Source organism: Physella acuta, unplaced genomic scaffold, assembly GCF_028476545.2.
Source record: "Physella acuta isolate Inbredline_101_S28 unplaced genomic scaffold, ASM2847654v3 ptg000773l, whole genome shotgun sequence".
In the NCBI taxonomy this organism is placed as follows: Eukaryota; Metazoa; Mollusca; class Gastropoda; family Physidae; genus Physella; species Physella acuta.
Window position 1 is genome coordinate 212,501 of NW_026732291.1, and position 14,740 is coordinate 227,240.

The 14,740-nt window shown below is 37.1% G+C and overlaps 2 protein-coding genes across 2 annotated transcripts in view; one reads left to right on the forward strand and one right to left on the reverse strand.

The window, feature by feature from the left end:
• The window catches only part of LOC131950566 (integumentary mucin C.1-like), a 3,943-nt gene extending 1,371 nt beyond the window's left edge, over window positions 1-2,572 (forward strand). Inside the window, exons 3-4 of the mRNA XM_059312786.1 lie at window positions 1,181-1,390; window positions 2,193-2,572. Coding sequence (XP_059168769.1) covers window positions 1,181-1,390; window positions 2,193-2,446 — 464 coding nt within the window. The 3' untranslated portion in view covers window positions 2,447-2,572. The remainder of the gene's footprint in view (window positions 1-1,180; window positions 1,391-2,192) is intronic.
• Window positions 2,573-10,411: 7,839 nt separating this feature from the next.
• LOC131950587 (uncharacterized) lies at window positions 10,412-14,450 on the reverse strand. Its single transcript, XM_059312808.1, has 4 exons — window positions 14,368-14,450; window positions 13,602-13,649; window positions 12,064-12,129; window positions 10,412-11,736 (listed from the first exon to the last, which is right to left on the reverse strand). Exons 2-4 carry the CDS (start codon window positions 13,630-13,632, stop codon window positions 10,826-10,828), a joined length of 1,008 nt encoding a protein of 335 aa, XP_059168791.1. The 5' UTR covers window positions 13,633-13,649; window positions 14,368-14,450; the 3' UTR covers window positions 10,412-10,825.
• Between the last annotated feature and the right edge of the window lie 290 nt (window positions 14,451-14,740).

Genomic DNA, 14,740 nt, shown 5'->3' on the forward strand with positions numbered 1-14,740 from the left:
ATTTGTAGTTCTGTATCAACTTTTCAGCGATTTCCGGTTACCGGAAGTGGCACTTATTCTACTTTCAATTTATCAAAAGCCTATTACTTAAGTACTGTTTCAGATAGATAAATGAAATTTCACATGTGAGTAAAAGATCGAATTTTCTGCCTTTTGTCGAATTTTGAGTACTTTCCGTTGACCGGAAGAATAAATTTATGCTATTTCCGATTTCTCAGAAAAAAACGCATTTGAATTTATAAAGTACCAATAATTTTCCGCACTATTACACACATATTTCTAGCTTTCACTTGGTGCTCTATTCTTTTTTCTAAGAGATTAAATTCTATGTTAAAGAGTTTTTTAAAGAGATTTCTGACAGCTTTTTTGCAATCCTCGATAACCAGAAGTAATACTTACTTTCAATGAAACACGATAACCTGAGCACTCTTTAAATTTGGCAGATAAAATGTCATGTGTATGAGTGACCTTACAACCCTGATCCTTGCGCTAATCCAACTTTTAATTATTAATTTTGCTTTTGGATTATTTTTTGTACTTAAACATACACTTGTAAATAGAGAGGAGATTACTTGCAATTTACGATTGTATTAGAAATGGATAGTTGAACCTTAAATCTAGAAAAATTCTGAGTCTGAGTGGGAGGGAGAGAGAAGGAGGGAGGGGAATAATATCCTCTGTAATGGGGTTACATAAGTAGGAAGGGTATAAGATCCAGTGTGAGGGGATGAGAGGAGGGGAATAGATTCCAACCGTCTCTAACCGGTAAGAGTGTTCTACTACGTTGATCAACACGAGAATTACAATTCAATTCTTATGACAGTGACGTTATGTATAAATAACTATATGAGGTGATGATAAGTCGATTATGTTATAACTGTAGGATCTGTTCTAAGTACAAAATTGTCTGTGACTAAAGATCCAATAAAAATAATTTAATTAGCTACAGAACATGTTTGATCACTACTAGTTGGAATTGAAAGTGTGAAAGATTTAAAACCTAGCGCCCGTTTAATTTTTTTTCCACGGGCAACAACTACTAGCCCTGTTTTATTTCACCAATTTGTCCATTTGTTTTAACAAAATTTTATTTATATGAACGAATAACGCTCGCATGACAATAGCCCACATTTTTGTAATTAGTCAGTTTTATATTGAAATGTATTGTTAACTAATTTAGCATATTTCTGGATTGGTCTCAACGATGATGATTCTGATAATATCTTTGTGTGGGATGAGACGAATATTGCGGCTGCGGAAGTAACTGTTGATTGGTGGGCACAGGGTGAACCAGCTTATGGCTTTCAGTGTGTTAAAGTGGAGGCTGTCTCAAGAAAACTAACTACCGATTACTGTACTATCCAAAGCTACTTCTTGTGCATCGAGCCAAGTAAGTGGTATCGATTTCTAAATGTCAAGTCAATGACCCTACAGTTGATTTATTTAAAAACTAGGATGTTAAGATACGGAGCTGAGCTACCACGATATCACATGTGGTAGGGCTTGATCTTGTGGGCGATGACTTACGGGTTAGTAAACTGGTTCCTGACTTCTCTGTCACACACATATACATAAATATATATATATATATATATATATATAAGATATATATATATCCTGACTTCTCTGTCACACACACACACACACACACACATATATATATATATATATATATATATATATATATATATTAGGCCAGGAAGTCCTGTCCAATCAATAATCAAGGTTTTGACGATTCCTGTCTGAACCCGAGATTTGTATATGTAAATAATTTAAATACGTTGTAGTAAAACTTGAACACTACACCTTTTGCCCCAAGTTTAAACATTAGCCATTTATCTACAGTAAGTTTTATCCTTACATTGTCGTCCAAATAAATAAAACTAGCATCATATACAGAAACGAGCTTTTTCAATTGTATATAAGCCTGTTTGTAAGTGTGTGTTCATATATTAAAACTTTCTTTTGACGTTCATTTATGTAGCTAATGATTTCAAATTTTCCAGATAAATATTTTTTAAAAATTTCGAATGCTTATTCTATCAAAAGTTTTTATTTTCAAGCAAAAATCACACCTTACTAAGTTGTTCATTTTTGTCTGCTTATAAAACTGACAGTTTAAAATAAAACAGTTAAGCTAAACTCTTTAAAAATATGTGTCATAATTTAAAGACTAGTTATGCTATTTGCAGATTCTGGTACGACAAAATGCCCTACTACTCCCACTACACCTGAGGCTACAACCCCAACCACAACCCCAACCACAACCTCAACCACAACAGCAACAACAACTGTGGCTAATACCACACACATGTGCTTGGAAACCACCACAAATGGCTCAGACGTGACCAGGATGTCCTATGTTATTATGTTCTTCATCCTGCCCACCCTCACATTTCTGCTAAATGCCATCTCACAACCGTACCAAAATGCCATCTTAATATAACCTAAGCATATGTAACATCTATGCTAAATGCCTTCATAATATAACCTAAGCATATGTAACATCTATGCTAAATGCCATCATAATATAACCTAAGCACATCTCAATTTTATGCTAAATGCCTTGATAATATAACCTAAGCACGTCTCAATTTTATGCTAAATGCCTTCATAAAATAACCTAAGCACATCTCAATTTTATGCTAAATGCCTTCATAATATAACCTAAGCACATCTCAATTTTATGCTAAATGCCTTCATAATATAACCTAAGCACATCTCAATTGTATGCTATACGTCATCATTATATTACCTAAACACTTCTATCCTTTATGCTAAATGCCATCATGATATGATATACCTAAATTAATGTTTTTAGCTGTGTAGACTTAAAGGATGTCCTACATAGTTTAGGACTACTGTTTGTTAAAATATGTAAGAAAAAAAGGCTCCATCAAACTCTATTTTTTAACGAAACGTACAGTTTGTTATTATTTATCTGAATTAGTAACAAGTTGTCCTAAATTAATAGCCTTGATTCTATAATTAATACATTTTTTTTATAAATGAAGCATTTCGGGTACTGATAGTATTTTAAAATCCTGAAGCAAGCCCTAAGAAACAAATAGCCGCTATGCTTTTTTAAAATTATAAATGCACATCTTGTTCACAAGAATTAATTCAGTTCGAAAGCCCAATTAGCGGTTGTTGATTTCTAGATCAAGATCTCAAGATGATCTCCGTTTAGGACAATTTAAAAACTACCACCACCACCACCACCACCAACAACAACAACAAATACTTAAGTCACACACTAAAGTCTGAAGGCTTGAAGAAAATAACTGATCGCTCATCCCTAGGTTTCTAGATCTAATTTGCAAATCAATTTCAATGTTGGTTTTCATTAAAACCTAAGATTAATTATGTACTGGGATACACGCTTAATACACTTTGTTTTGCCTTATACTTATATCAATAATATTAAATATAGTCCTGCTCTTCTGGAAGTACCATCCCAAAAATAAAATCCTGCGCGCTCAACGATGAAAATTGAATATAGGTCTTATATTATGTATTTGAACGTAAACCTATCAAATGAAAGGGAATAAATCTATTCCCCATAAGTGAGCGCCTAGACTTATTTTCAGGCAAACCAGCGTATTGCCTTAGTAAGGGTACACCAAACAAAATTTATTTTTTAGTACATTTTTTTTCATTTGTAATTTTTTGTGTGTGTGAATATAATAAAAATCTGTTTCTTTAAAAAATGGTCAATGTGAGAATTATTTCCACTTTATAGTCATTCGTTCGAAATGAAGTTGGTATTACATAGACAACGACAAACATATTTGCGTTAAAATCTATTTTTGCAATTGGCTTAGGGATGGTCTTTGTTATGATGCGAGTTTAAGACGGGGTCGACACCAGTGTTTCTTCTAGACATTTTTCTCCGGGGAAGGGGGGGGGGGCGGACACTGGTAAAAGAATAAAATTTTTGTTGGGGGTGGGTGGATGCCTGGAAGAAACTCTGGTCGACACTTTTAAGGACAATATGGATCCAACGACGATGAATCTGAATCATCGAACAAGAACAACTAGTTGTAATCCACTGTTTATTGCACTATTTGTAAAGACACCGACGACAGTTTTCACAACTTAAATGGATGCTTGACATCACGACAGACGAATACCTCCACATTCTAATACAACATAACGAAAACTGGTTTAAAGTATTCCCCAGCAACCAGATCCTACTCTCACTCGTCACATCCTTACGTACCTCATCACACAGTCACACACTTTTGTACCTCACCACACAGTCACAAACTTTGATTAATCTAAATCATTCCCCAACACATAAGCTCATGCCAATGCGATATATAAGATAACATTCATAACTGCTGGTGCTATTGGCAGTTATTGGTGCTGTTGGCAGTTGTTCGATCTTCTAAAGAAACCAGTTCAACCATGATAACTGAATCATTCTTCACGACTTGGTTGCTCTAGGCCTTTTGTGTTACGGCCGTTCAGCCTTATCGCACGTAACTGCAGATCAATGCTCAGTAGCGCACAGGTGACCCAGTTCGGATAGATTTTTTAAATTTAGATACCCAGCTTTTAAACAAATAGCTGATGTAATATGAATATACAAATATGAACAAAATGTATACCCTGAATTTTAGCTTATTTAGGTTGGTCAAACCAACAGAAGATCCTGTGCGGATATTCGACGTCAATTGTTTAGGACGAATTTCGGACAGACTTTTCCACTGACATTGTGTATGGGGGTCGAATTGAAAGAGTGAATCAATGCGAGAAACTTTTCTAGGTTTAAAAGTAGAGAAATGATCATTGGGGGAAATAATATTATTTTTGACGTTACTCGGTAAAAAAATAAAATACTTTTATAAATCTAAGGTATTGAAAATCGTTTTATACATAGATCTAAGTGTTTAGAAGCATGAATAGTTGAGCAAAGACAAAAAGACAAAAAAAAATTCCTAAAAAACGTTTTAATAACAAGCTTTTATGTAATAATGCACTAAAAAGTAGAAAATAAATTATAGACTACTATTTAAATAACTAGAAAGAAAAGCGTGAGTCACTTTAGTATTTATTGCATACCTTTACTAATGTTAAGAAAGACACCCACGCTTTTCTTTTCTAGTTATTTAAATAGTAGTCTATAATTTATTTTCTACTTTTTAGTGCATTATTACATAAAAGCTTGTTATTAAAACGTTTTTTATGAAATTTTTTTCAGTACTTTACATGTTTTATTTACAATAGAGTTACATGACTAAAAACCATTGCGCGCCTACTGAACGTGATGGCGCAGCTATTGAACGTGATGCATCAGCTATGGAACGTGATGACACGTGTGGTGTGGTCGGATAGACATGCCTACTTCCTTCCTTATACGGAAAACCGGCTCAGAAGGTTTGACTTCCATTAGCCAGGCAGGCCTCAGTGCAACAAACTCCGACCACAAGAGTTTCCCACACATCGGTCGCTACTTCCGTCGGTTCTCACCGGGCTTTCCTTCCCCACCCACCAGACGCGGGACGTCGTCCCACCGCCTGGTACCCAGCTTGATCGTGGGGGGCATTCCGCCAGATCAAAACCCTCTAGCTGCTGTTATCTGCCACTGGCCATTCCGCACCCACTAGGGGGACATGAGTTTGGTCGGACCATTGGCATTATTCCGAAGCCCCGTTAAGGCCGCCGCTTAATGTCAAAAGATCTGGTTGCGGACTTTTGGTTCCCGGCAGTCTTGCACCTCTCCTCCCCCACGCTATTATGTGGGGGACTTGGGAGTCCGACATACCAGGCCCTTCGGAAGAGCCGAACTCATACAGCAGCTCCACTCGGCCAGATCAAAAACCTCTAGGCGAGTCATGAGCTTGGTCCGACTAGTGGCACACATCCGAAACCACGTAAAGGCCGCAGCTTAAAGTCAAGATATCTGGTTAGGGTCGAGAGCAAAACCCTTCTTGGTTCCCGGCAGTCTTGCACCTCTCCTCCCCCACGCTATTTAGAGCAAGCAGCGGAGATTCGCCCGTCTAATGCGGACAAATCTCCTGGCTCGCTCATGTAGGGGACTTGGGAGTCCGACGTACCAGGCTCTTCTGAGCCCGTCCTACGAAAGTCCTACAGCGGCTCCTTCCGTAGGACTCGGACGTACAGATTAAAGATCCGAGCTACCGCTAGCTCCCCGGGTTCTCACCCGGGTCCCCTTCCGCGACCACGAGGAGGTCTTAGCTTCAGGTCGAAACATCTGCCGTAGGGCCATAAAAACCCCTTTCGTTCCCAGTCCCTGTTCATCCACTCCAGCCCACATGGCTGCGGGAGTCCGAGGGCACCAGGCAGACATGCCTACTAATTCGGTCCAAATTTTAATTAATTCATAAAAAATTAATTAGGCATCCAATTAAGTCAAATTTAGTTTCAGATTGCATTGTCTTCATGTCTTGACCAACGTGCCAACTGTGAATTGTATCGGTCAAGTAGAAGTGTCCGAATTTTCACTCCGGCGTTTCGATCTAGACAGACAGACTGACGACTGACGAGGAAGTGAGTTAAATAAAAGCTTGTAAAAATATGTGTACTGGAAATTCAGATTGAAGCAACACTGAAAACAACACAGTTAGAAATCAATATGTGATCAATATACCTTTATGATTGCATTTAAATTGTGTGTTGAGTGGTGTGTTTGTTTTTTGTTTTTTTTGCGTTCGTTTGTGCTGTGTTTAGTTTTGTTCTGTTCCCAAGTTGGCACATTTAAAAAAGATTTACCGTGGCGGTGCACAGGAATACATCTAGTATATAATGCAAGCGGGCTGGTAGTGTGTCAGTCCTTCCTTCCTTCAGTCATCGGAATGGATTTTGGTACTATAGAAGTAAACACCGCACCATGCAGTGCTTTTCAGTGCATCGCATTGTCTTATTATAAATTAAATTATTTGTTTATATAACGACTTAAATTTATTTTATTGCTGTTTATGTGTCGTAAGGTCTATTTTATGGTGGTCGGCGCTGTTATTTTAATGAATTGAATTCTCATTAATTAAACTATGTCTCTCTTAGAACCCTTCCAAAAATAAACCGGGAGTGATCTCCCCTAAACTTTCTCGAATATTCTAATATAATACTACAGGTGAAGGCAACTCGGGATATAGACATGATTTTAATCCATTTTAAATACTCAAACTTTTTAAACAGAATATAATCTCGTAGAAAATAGAATTGCACACCAAGTGAACGCCAAATAAAGATGTGCTTAATAGTGCGCAATATTATTAGTACTTTATAAATTTACATGCGTTTTTGAGATATCGGAAATAGCGTAAATAAGTACTTCCGGTCAACGGAAATTACTCAAAATTTGACAGAAAGTAGAAAATTAGATCTTTTACTTACATATCAAATTTCATTTATCTATCTGAAATAGTACTCAAGTTATAGGCTTTTGAAAAATTCAAAGTAGAAAAAATACCACTTCCGTTTATCGGAAATCGCTCAAAAGTTGATGCGGATCTCCGATTTTGATAAAATACTTATATATGAAATTTCATCAACCTAGCTGTAACGGTGCTCAAGTTATCGTGTTTACACACAGACACACAGACACACACAGACACATAGACATACGGACAAGTTTGCAAAATTATGTTTTTCCGTATCAGTGAGGTGTAAAACGTCGAGATTTGTAAAAATCTCGATTTTTTTTGCACGATTACAAGACTTTCTCTATACTTCGTATATACAAGAAAGTAAAAACATAAAGATTACAATTGCGGACTCTGTCACCGTGTAATCATTGGATGTCGTGTACAACAGTGTCCCTATTGTTGGGTGCTCTTTAAAACGAATGTAGGTGCCATAGTGCTCACGCTGTTGCTCGGGGTGCTGCAGGTCGCCGACCACAGGGGTTAGGGTTAGTTCGATTTAGTTAATGGTTATAATAGCACATCGTCTAAATTGTGCTAATGGGAGAGACCGGGGCGCTGGAGGACGAGCCTGATTTGATTTAGTAAACGATTATAGTAGCTCCGCTTATCCATATTGTTTAGCCATTCGAAAAACTGTCGAGACTCATCAGGAGCGGCTGATAACGTGGATTATCAATCGCTATGTTTAGAAGGGCACCTTGTCTGACAAAACTCAACCGTAGTGCTCACGGGGGAGCCCATAGCGCTCGGGGTCTCTTAACCGCCGGGATGTCGTCTGATGCGCCAGGTGCGGTTTTATTGTTGAATGAAGTACTACCCCTGAACCGGACGCCCAATCAACGATACCAGGTGCTAAGATACCCGCTTGTTAACTTTGGGCGCCAAACCGAATGTGACTTTTATTTTTATATATCTCATGTTGAGTAAAATCGCACCATGCCCGGATGCTGTCCCTAAGAAATTTTAACTCATTATCGCTTATAAGGAGTCTCCGGGGCCCTTGTGAAATTAACATTTTATTTTTTCGCAGAAACCTTACCAGGAGTTTTCCCATTAACCCCCCCCCCCCCCCCAAGTTTCACTGTTATCGTGTGAGAGGTGCCATTTTTTATTTAAATATTTTCAATGTTTTAATATTGAATTACAACTATTTTTGTTTAAATTTACAATCAAAATGAATAAACGAGTAACTCAGTTTGAACATAACCGTACAGTTGGAAACAGATGAACTATCACCCGCTCTCCCAACTAGATGCGTTTTATTATTCTTGTTGTTATGTCCCCCAAACAGCAATAATTCCATTAATTTTAAGCGTTTAAAAATTCCAAGGCTGAACTTAACAAGTTTTAAATTTTTGCTTTATCAAATGCATTTAAAGATAACGTACATTGGAGACAAAAGAGAGACAATCTTGACGTACTTATTGGTTTATAATTTTTTATTGTTATTTCCCTTGGACTATCTACTTATTTATATAAGGTCAGTGAGTAATAAATCAAAGCCGAGTTGATTCTATATCATTGCATTTTTTGTGTCGTTTGGTTCAATAATTTATTTGTTATTCACATGAGGCTCAAGCTAGAAAGAAATCGAATGTTAGATGAGGTGGGTCTTTTTATTTCACCACTATAGGGCTTGTAAGTAGGTCAAAACTTCTCGTTCTCGTACTTGCCAGCTAGTAGATTTCGAGACCTTAGACTTACAAGCCCTATAGGCAGAAGTAAGCTCAGCGCTGACGAACAAGCTGCTTCAAAGGCAAAAAGAAAAGCAAAAAACAACAAAACAAACAAACAAACAAACAAACAAACAAACAAACAAACAAACAAACAAACAAACAAACAAACAAACAAACAAACAAACAAACAAACAAACAAACAAACAAACAAACAAACAAACAAACAAACAAACAAACAAACAAACAAACAAACAAACAAACAAACAAACAAACAAACAAACAAACAAACAAACAAACAAACAAACAAACAAACAAACAAACAAACAAACAAACAAACAAACAAACAAACAAACAAACAAATGAGGTGCGCTGAAGGAATCAGTTCACGATTGGCAGCCCCTGTTCATCCGAAATTTCCTTCAATGTCATGGCTTGCGTGCTCCAGATCATGCAATGATCGAGGAATATCCAGACCAATGCGACTCTACACACGGAACGTGCTACATCTAGCGCGGGCGCTGTGCTAGTGCCTATGACAGATGGGTCTGCCCAATGCGGTCATCAGTTGTGTAATATTTTAGCATTTGTAGGACGACTACAGCAGAACGTCAGCCATATTCTGCACTAAAGCAATGATATTTATGCTGTCGTAGTTGTCTCAACCTCAAATCAAATTATCAGTTCCATTGAATTCACCCTACTCAGTCTAGGGTCTTTTAGCACAATACAACGTTATACAAAAAAGGTAGCTGTCCTTTGAGCGTACAAGCAGAGGACACTACATGTAAGGGACGTAACACCCTCTCATCCACCCTATCCACCCCCTCCCTTAAATATTTGCCCAACCCACCCCTCCCTAAAATATTTGCCCAAACCCGGTCCCTCCCTAAAATATTTGCCCAAACCCAGTCCCTCCCTAAAATATTTGCCCAACCCAGCCCCTCCCTAAAATCTTTGCCCAACCCACCCCCTCCCTAAATATTTGCCCAACCCAGTCCCTCCCTAAAATATTTGCCCAACCCACCCCCTCCCTAAAATATTTGCCCAACCCAGCCCCTCCCTGAAGAATTTATTCTACCATTTGAAGCTAATTTAACTTAGTGCAGCGTAATTAAGCTGTGTTAATTGAGGGCTCAAGTACAGTATTAACAGCGCAACAATTATGTGAATTAAAATCATAAGAAACGTTGAGTTGTTTGAAGTATAGCGAGTTAGTGAGTGACAGTGAAATTACTCCTCCAATCTCCACCACCCTACACACCCACCAGCATCTTGCGTGAGTTCAAGTCAGCTGACATAAAAGATAAATAGATTTTAGAAGACCAGTGTATTTCAGTACATTCTCTTTTATTTTGTGTTTAAACACAATTTATAATTTATAAATCTTATTCAAAATCACGTAGCGAAAGCAAATGGGGCATTAAATACATATTTCGCTGTTCGCTGTGTATATCGGTATCTCTTTCTTTCTGCCTGTCTCTGTCTTTCTGTCTATGTCTCTGTCTGTCTGTCTGTCTTCACACACACACATACACAAACATATACACATGTGTGTGCGTGTTAAAACCTATATAACTGTTTCTTTTCCCTTTTTGAAACTGCATTAAACACTTGCTTAGATTTTTGAAAACGTGTATAAAAACAACAAAAAAACAAAACAAAACAAACAAAAAACAAAGATGTCTCAATAAGGTAAATTATTTCTAGTCTTCACCAGTAGACAAAGCTGCTGTTAGAGTGACTGGAAGATCAATACTACAAAACACCCTCTCCACTATAGTTTCCTTGAGAGTTCGATCCACAGTGGGAATACTTAGGACACCACCACGTCCCATATGCTGCAATGTAGACATGCGCTCCACTGGAGCCTGGACATGTACATGTTGTGTACGTGTACTTGGACAAAGTTTTCCCCTTATGTTTTTGTGTCCATCGTCCTATAGAGACCTGTTTAGGACAGCCATGAGGATGTGATACTATAACGGTCAACTTGTCCACATCAAGATATCTCCAGTATTTGTCCCTTACTTGCCCACGTAGAGCCTTAAAGAGCTCACACATATTGTACAGATTGTCAACCAACTCCATGTCACATGACACACATTTTAGAGTACAGTCGTCTCTCTCAATGTCTGCACACGCCATCCTCCAGCCTTTAAGACTGACCCCAGGACTTTTATTGTCATCAAAACCTACAACACACCTGGTCTTTCTCGCCTCACTGGCATCAAATACTACTTGTGTGGCCGTTAAAACAGTAATCTTCCCCCACACTTTGCTGGGTGTGTCAGAGTGTCGACACTTGCTACAACGACAAGTTCTCTTTTCGCCATCCTCTGTGTGTTTGCGCACTTCATAGACCGTCCCCGTCCCTGTCCTCAACACGTCACTTCCTCTGGTGTTATAAAATGGATACTGGCCACTGAAGCATGGAACAGACTTTGGCCTCCCTAGACTGGTATACTTGACCTTTATCAGGACCGTTAGGGCAGACAAAGCTTTGATTACCTCCAACATGATGACGTCATGGTAACGTGAGGGGAGATGACTTAAGTTAAAGTCATTAACAGGTATAAAGTTGACATGACCCGGATTCTTCTTACAGCTGGTATAGTGCTTGTGTAAGTCAGCTTCACCTCCATAGCAGTATTCGGTTTCATGATGTCCTGAATAAGGCACAATTAATAGATGGTATATTTGTCAAAGTAATTTAAAAACTAAAATTAGCTAAATTTATGCAAGGGTGGGTAATGTAAGTTATTTGGTTTAATGCGATTTAATGCGACTTTATAAATAGTAAAAAACACTATATACTATTGGTTATGTATAGTATAGACGGAGTAGAGTACATCGGTTTCTTGAACTCCTGAAGAGTTTGTGTGCCCAACCACTGTGTCGGTGGAAATGGAACCCACAAACTTTACGTTACGAGCTTATGCTCAAACACTCCACAAGCGTGTACTTGAGACTTCCTCTATCATAGAGTTACTCACCTGGTTGAAAGTTTCCCTTAACTTCCGCTTTTCCGAGCTTTGTACGTACTTGACTTCCTGTTCCATCTGAAAAAAAAGAAAAGATATATAGAGATAAAATAATTATTTTTCTCACTGACATTTAGTTTGCCTGTTGACAAACATTACATTTCGAACAAACATTTGTTCAGTAAACTTTAACATACAAATAACAAATTAGACTTATTTCACTATCAAAAGTCTACTGAAGATCTCGAGAAACAGAACCAATAAACTGGGAGTGATCTCCTAAACTTTCTCGAATATTCTCGGGATATAGGCATGTTTTTTAAATCCATTTTTAATAAGATCTACTTAAACTTTTTAAAATAAAAAAGAATCTGGTAGAAATAAACTGGGAGTGATCTCCCCTAAACTTTTTCGAATATTCTTATATAACTTGGAATATAGACATGATTTTTAATTACTTAAACTTTTAACAAAAGAATAAAATCTAGTAGAAAAAAAAGGAATGGCACCAAGCAAACGCCAAAACAAAATGTGCCTAATAGTGCGCAATATTATGAGTACTTTATAAATTTACATGCGTTTTTTGAGAAATAGGAAATAGCGTAAATTAGCACTTCCGGTCAACGGAAATTACTCAAAATTTGACAGAAGGTAGAGAATTATATCTTTTACTTAGATGTGAAATTTCATTTATCTATCCTAAATAGTACTCAAGTTATAGGTTTTGAAAAATTCAAAGTAGAAAAAGTACCACTTCCGTTTATCGGAAATAGCTCAAAAGTTGAAACGGATCTACGATTTTGATAAAATACTTACATATGAAAGTTCATCAACCTAGCTGTAACGGTACTCAAGTAATCGTGTTTAAAAACAGACACACATACACACACACAGACACACAGACATACGGACAAGATTGCTAAATTATGTTTTTCCGTATAAGTGAGGTGTAAAACGTCAAGATTTGTAAAAATCTCGGTTTTTTTGCACGATTACAATACTTTCACTATACTTCGTATATACGAGAAAGTAAAAAGAATTGCACACCAAGTGAACTTCAAACGATATGAGTATAATAGTACGGAATACTAGTACTTTATAAATTCATGTGTGTTTTTTTAGAAATCAGAAATAGCGTAAAGTACTACTTCCGGTCAACGGAAACTACCCAAAATTTTACAGATCTTTTTCGTATATGTGACATTTTATTTATCTATCCTAAACAGTACTCAAGTTAAAAGCTTTTGAAAACCCAAAAGTAGAATAAGTTCCACATCCGGTTAGCGGAAATCGCTGAAAAGTGGAGACAGAACAACTAATATGATATAATACTTGTGTATGAAATTTCATCAACCTAGCTGAAACGGTACTCAAGTTATCGTGTTCATAGACATACACACAGACATACACACACATACACACAGAAATACGGACAGAATTGCAAAACTATGTTTTTCCGACTCAGGGATTACTATAATTCCTCCATATTTCGTATACGAGAAAGTAAAAAAGGCTTAGTGTTAAGACACAAAAAGGAAACGCCGACTCACACATTTTGTTCTTTCCACCTGTATTCCCCATTTCATCAAGGTTAACTGCTATAAATAAAAGTTATATCACAATATTGTTTAACCTGTTACAAACATTCATGAAATTAAACAAAAAAATAATTAATAAATAGAACCATTCAGAAGTGTAGCTAGACGAGGGCGGGTGGAGTGGTTGTCCCTGGCGCCAACTCTAGGGGCGCCAAATGGGGTATAATAGAAATAAAAAATTGATAGTTCGCCTCATGCGCCAGAATGGATCGCTACCCATTTGGAATCACTCAAATTTTACACAATTTCTTATACAGTGTATTGATGCTTCCTTTTCACTTTTAAACTTAATTTTTTCCCATAGTTTATATTATAATGACGTAACTGATTATCAATAAAATAAAGTATATGTTCTGAAAAATCGTTCCAACGTTAACACGAAAGTCTACAGTTCGGAACCCGGGCTCGAGTCCACACAACGTCCCTGAGTTGACCCAGCTCTAATGGGTACCTGACTCGTGTTAGGGCGGCTGAGAAATGTGCTGGCCACATGTTCGATTCATATGCTGAGGTCATAAAAGCAGATGAACTCCACTTCGCCTGCCCCAATGCCAATACTCATTGAAAATGAATTATCACATTTGGGTTCAGGGTCTAAAATTTAGTCTTTTCATCGGGCCCGCAATTTTAAAATTCACAATAAATTTTTTTGAAGATTTGCACTTAACATTTTTAACCGAGTACATAAAAACTATTTTAGAAAATGATGAATTCTTACTTTATTGGGATTAAAATATAAAACATTCATGAATTGGCGAAACTCTATGAATGGGTTATATGTCAACATAGCCGCTGTTGTTATTATTACCAAGATTTCCAACCAGATAAAAAATGGAAACACATGTGCTTATATATATATATATATATATATATATATATATATATATATATATATATATATGTAACTAGACCATAGTTACTAAAGACAAGTTACTAAAGACACAATTGATAACGGAATACAGTCTGTCAACAAAGACATGGTCAAGGCCAGAACTGAACTGAGTTATTTATAGCTATGATGCAACGGATAGAGCTGGTGTGACTAAAATAGAAGCAAAAGTGATCTAATAACTAGTACAAGGCGACTGTTG

What these genes read in the sequence shown, in the direction of transcription:
- LOC131950587 (XM_059312808.1), bottom strand. Translation starts at nt 13,632, where the DNA reads ATGGGGAATACAGGTGGAAAGAACAAAATGT. An exon ending in AGGTGGAAAGAACAAAATGT is followed by an intron (nt 12,130 to 13,601) that starts GTGAGTCGGCGT and finishes CTTTTTTTTCAG; the next exon opens with ATGGAACAGGAAGTCAAGTA. An exon ending in TAAGGGAAACTTTCAACCAG is followed by an intron (nt 11,737 to 12,063) that starts GTGAGTAACTCT and finishes TGCCTTATTCAG; the next exon opens with GACATCATGAAACCGAATAC.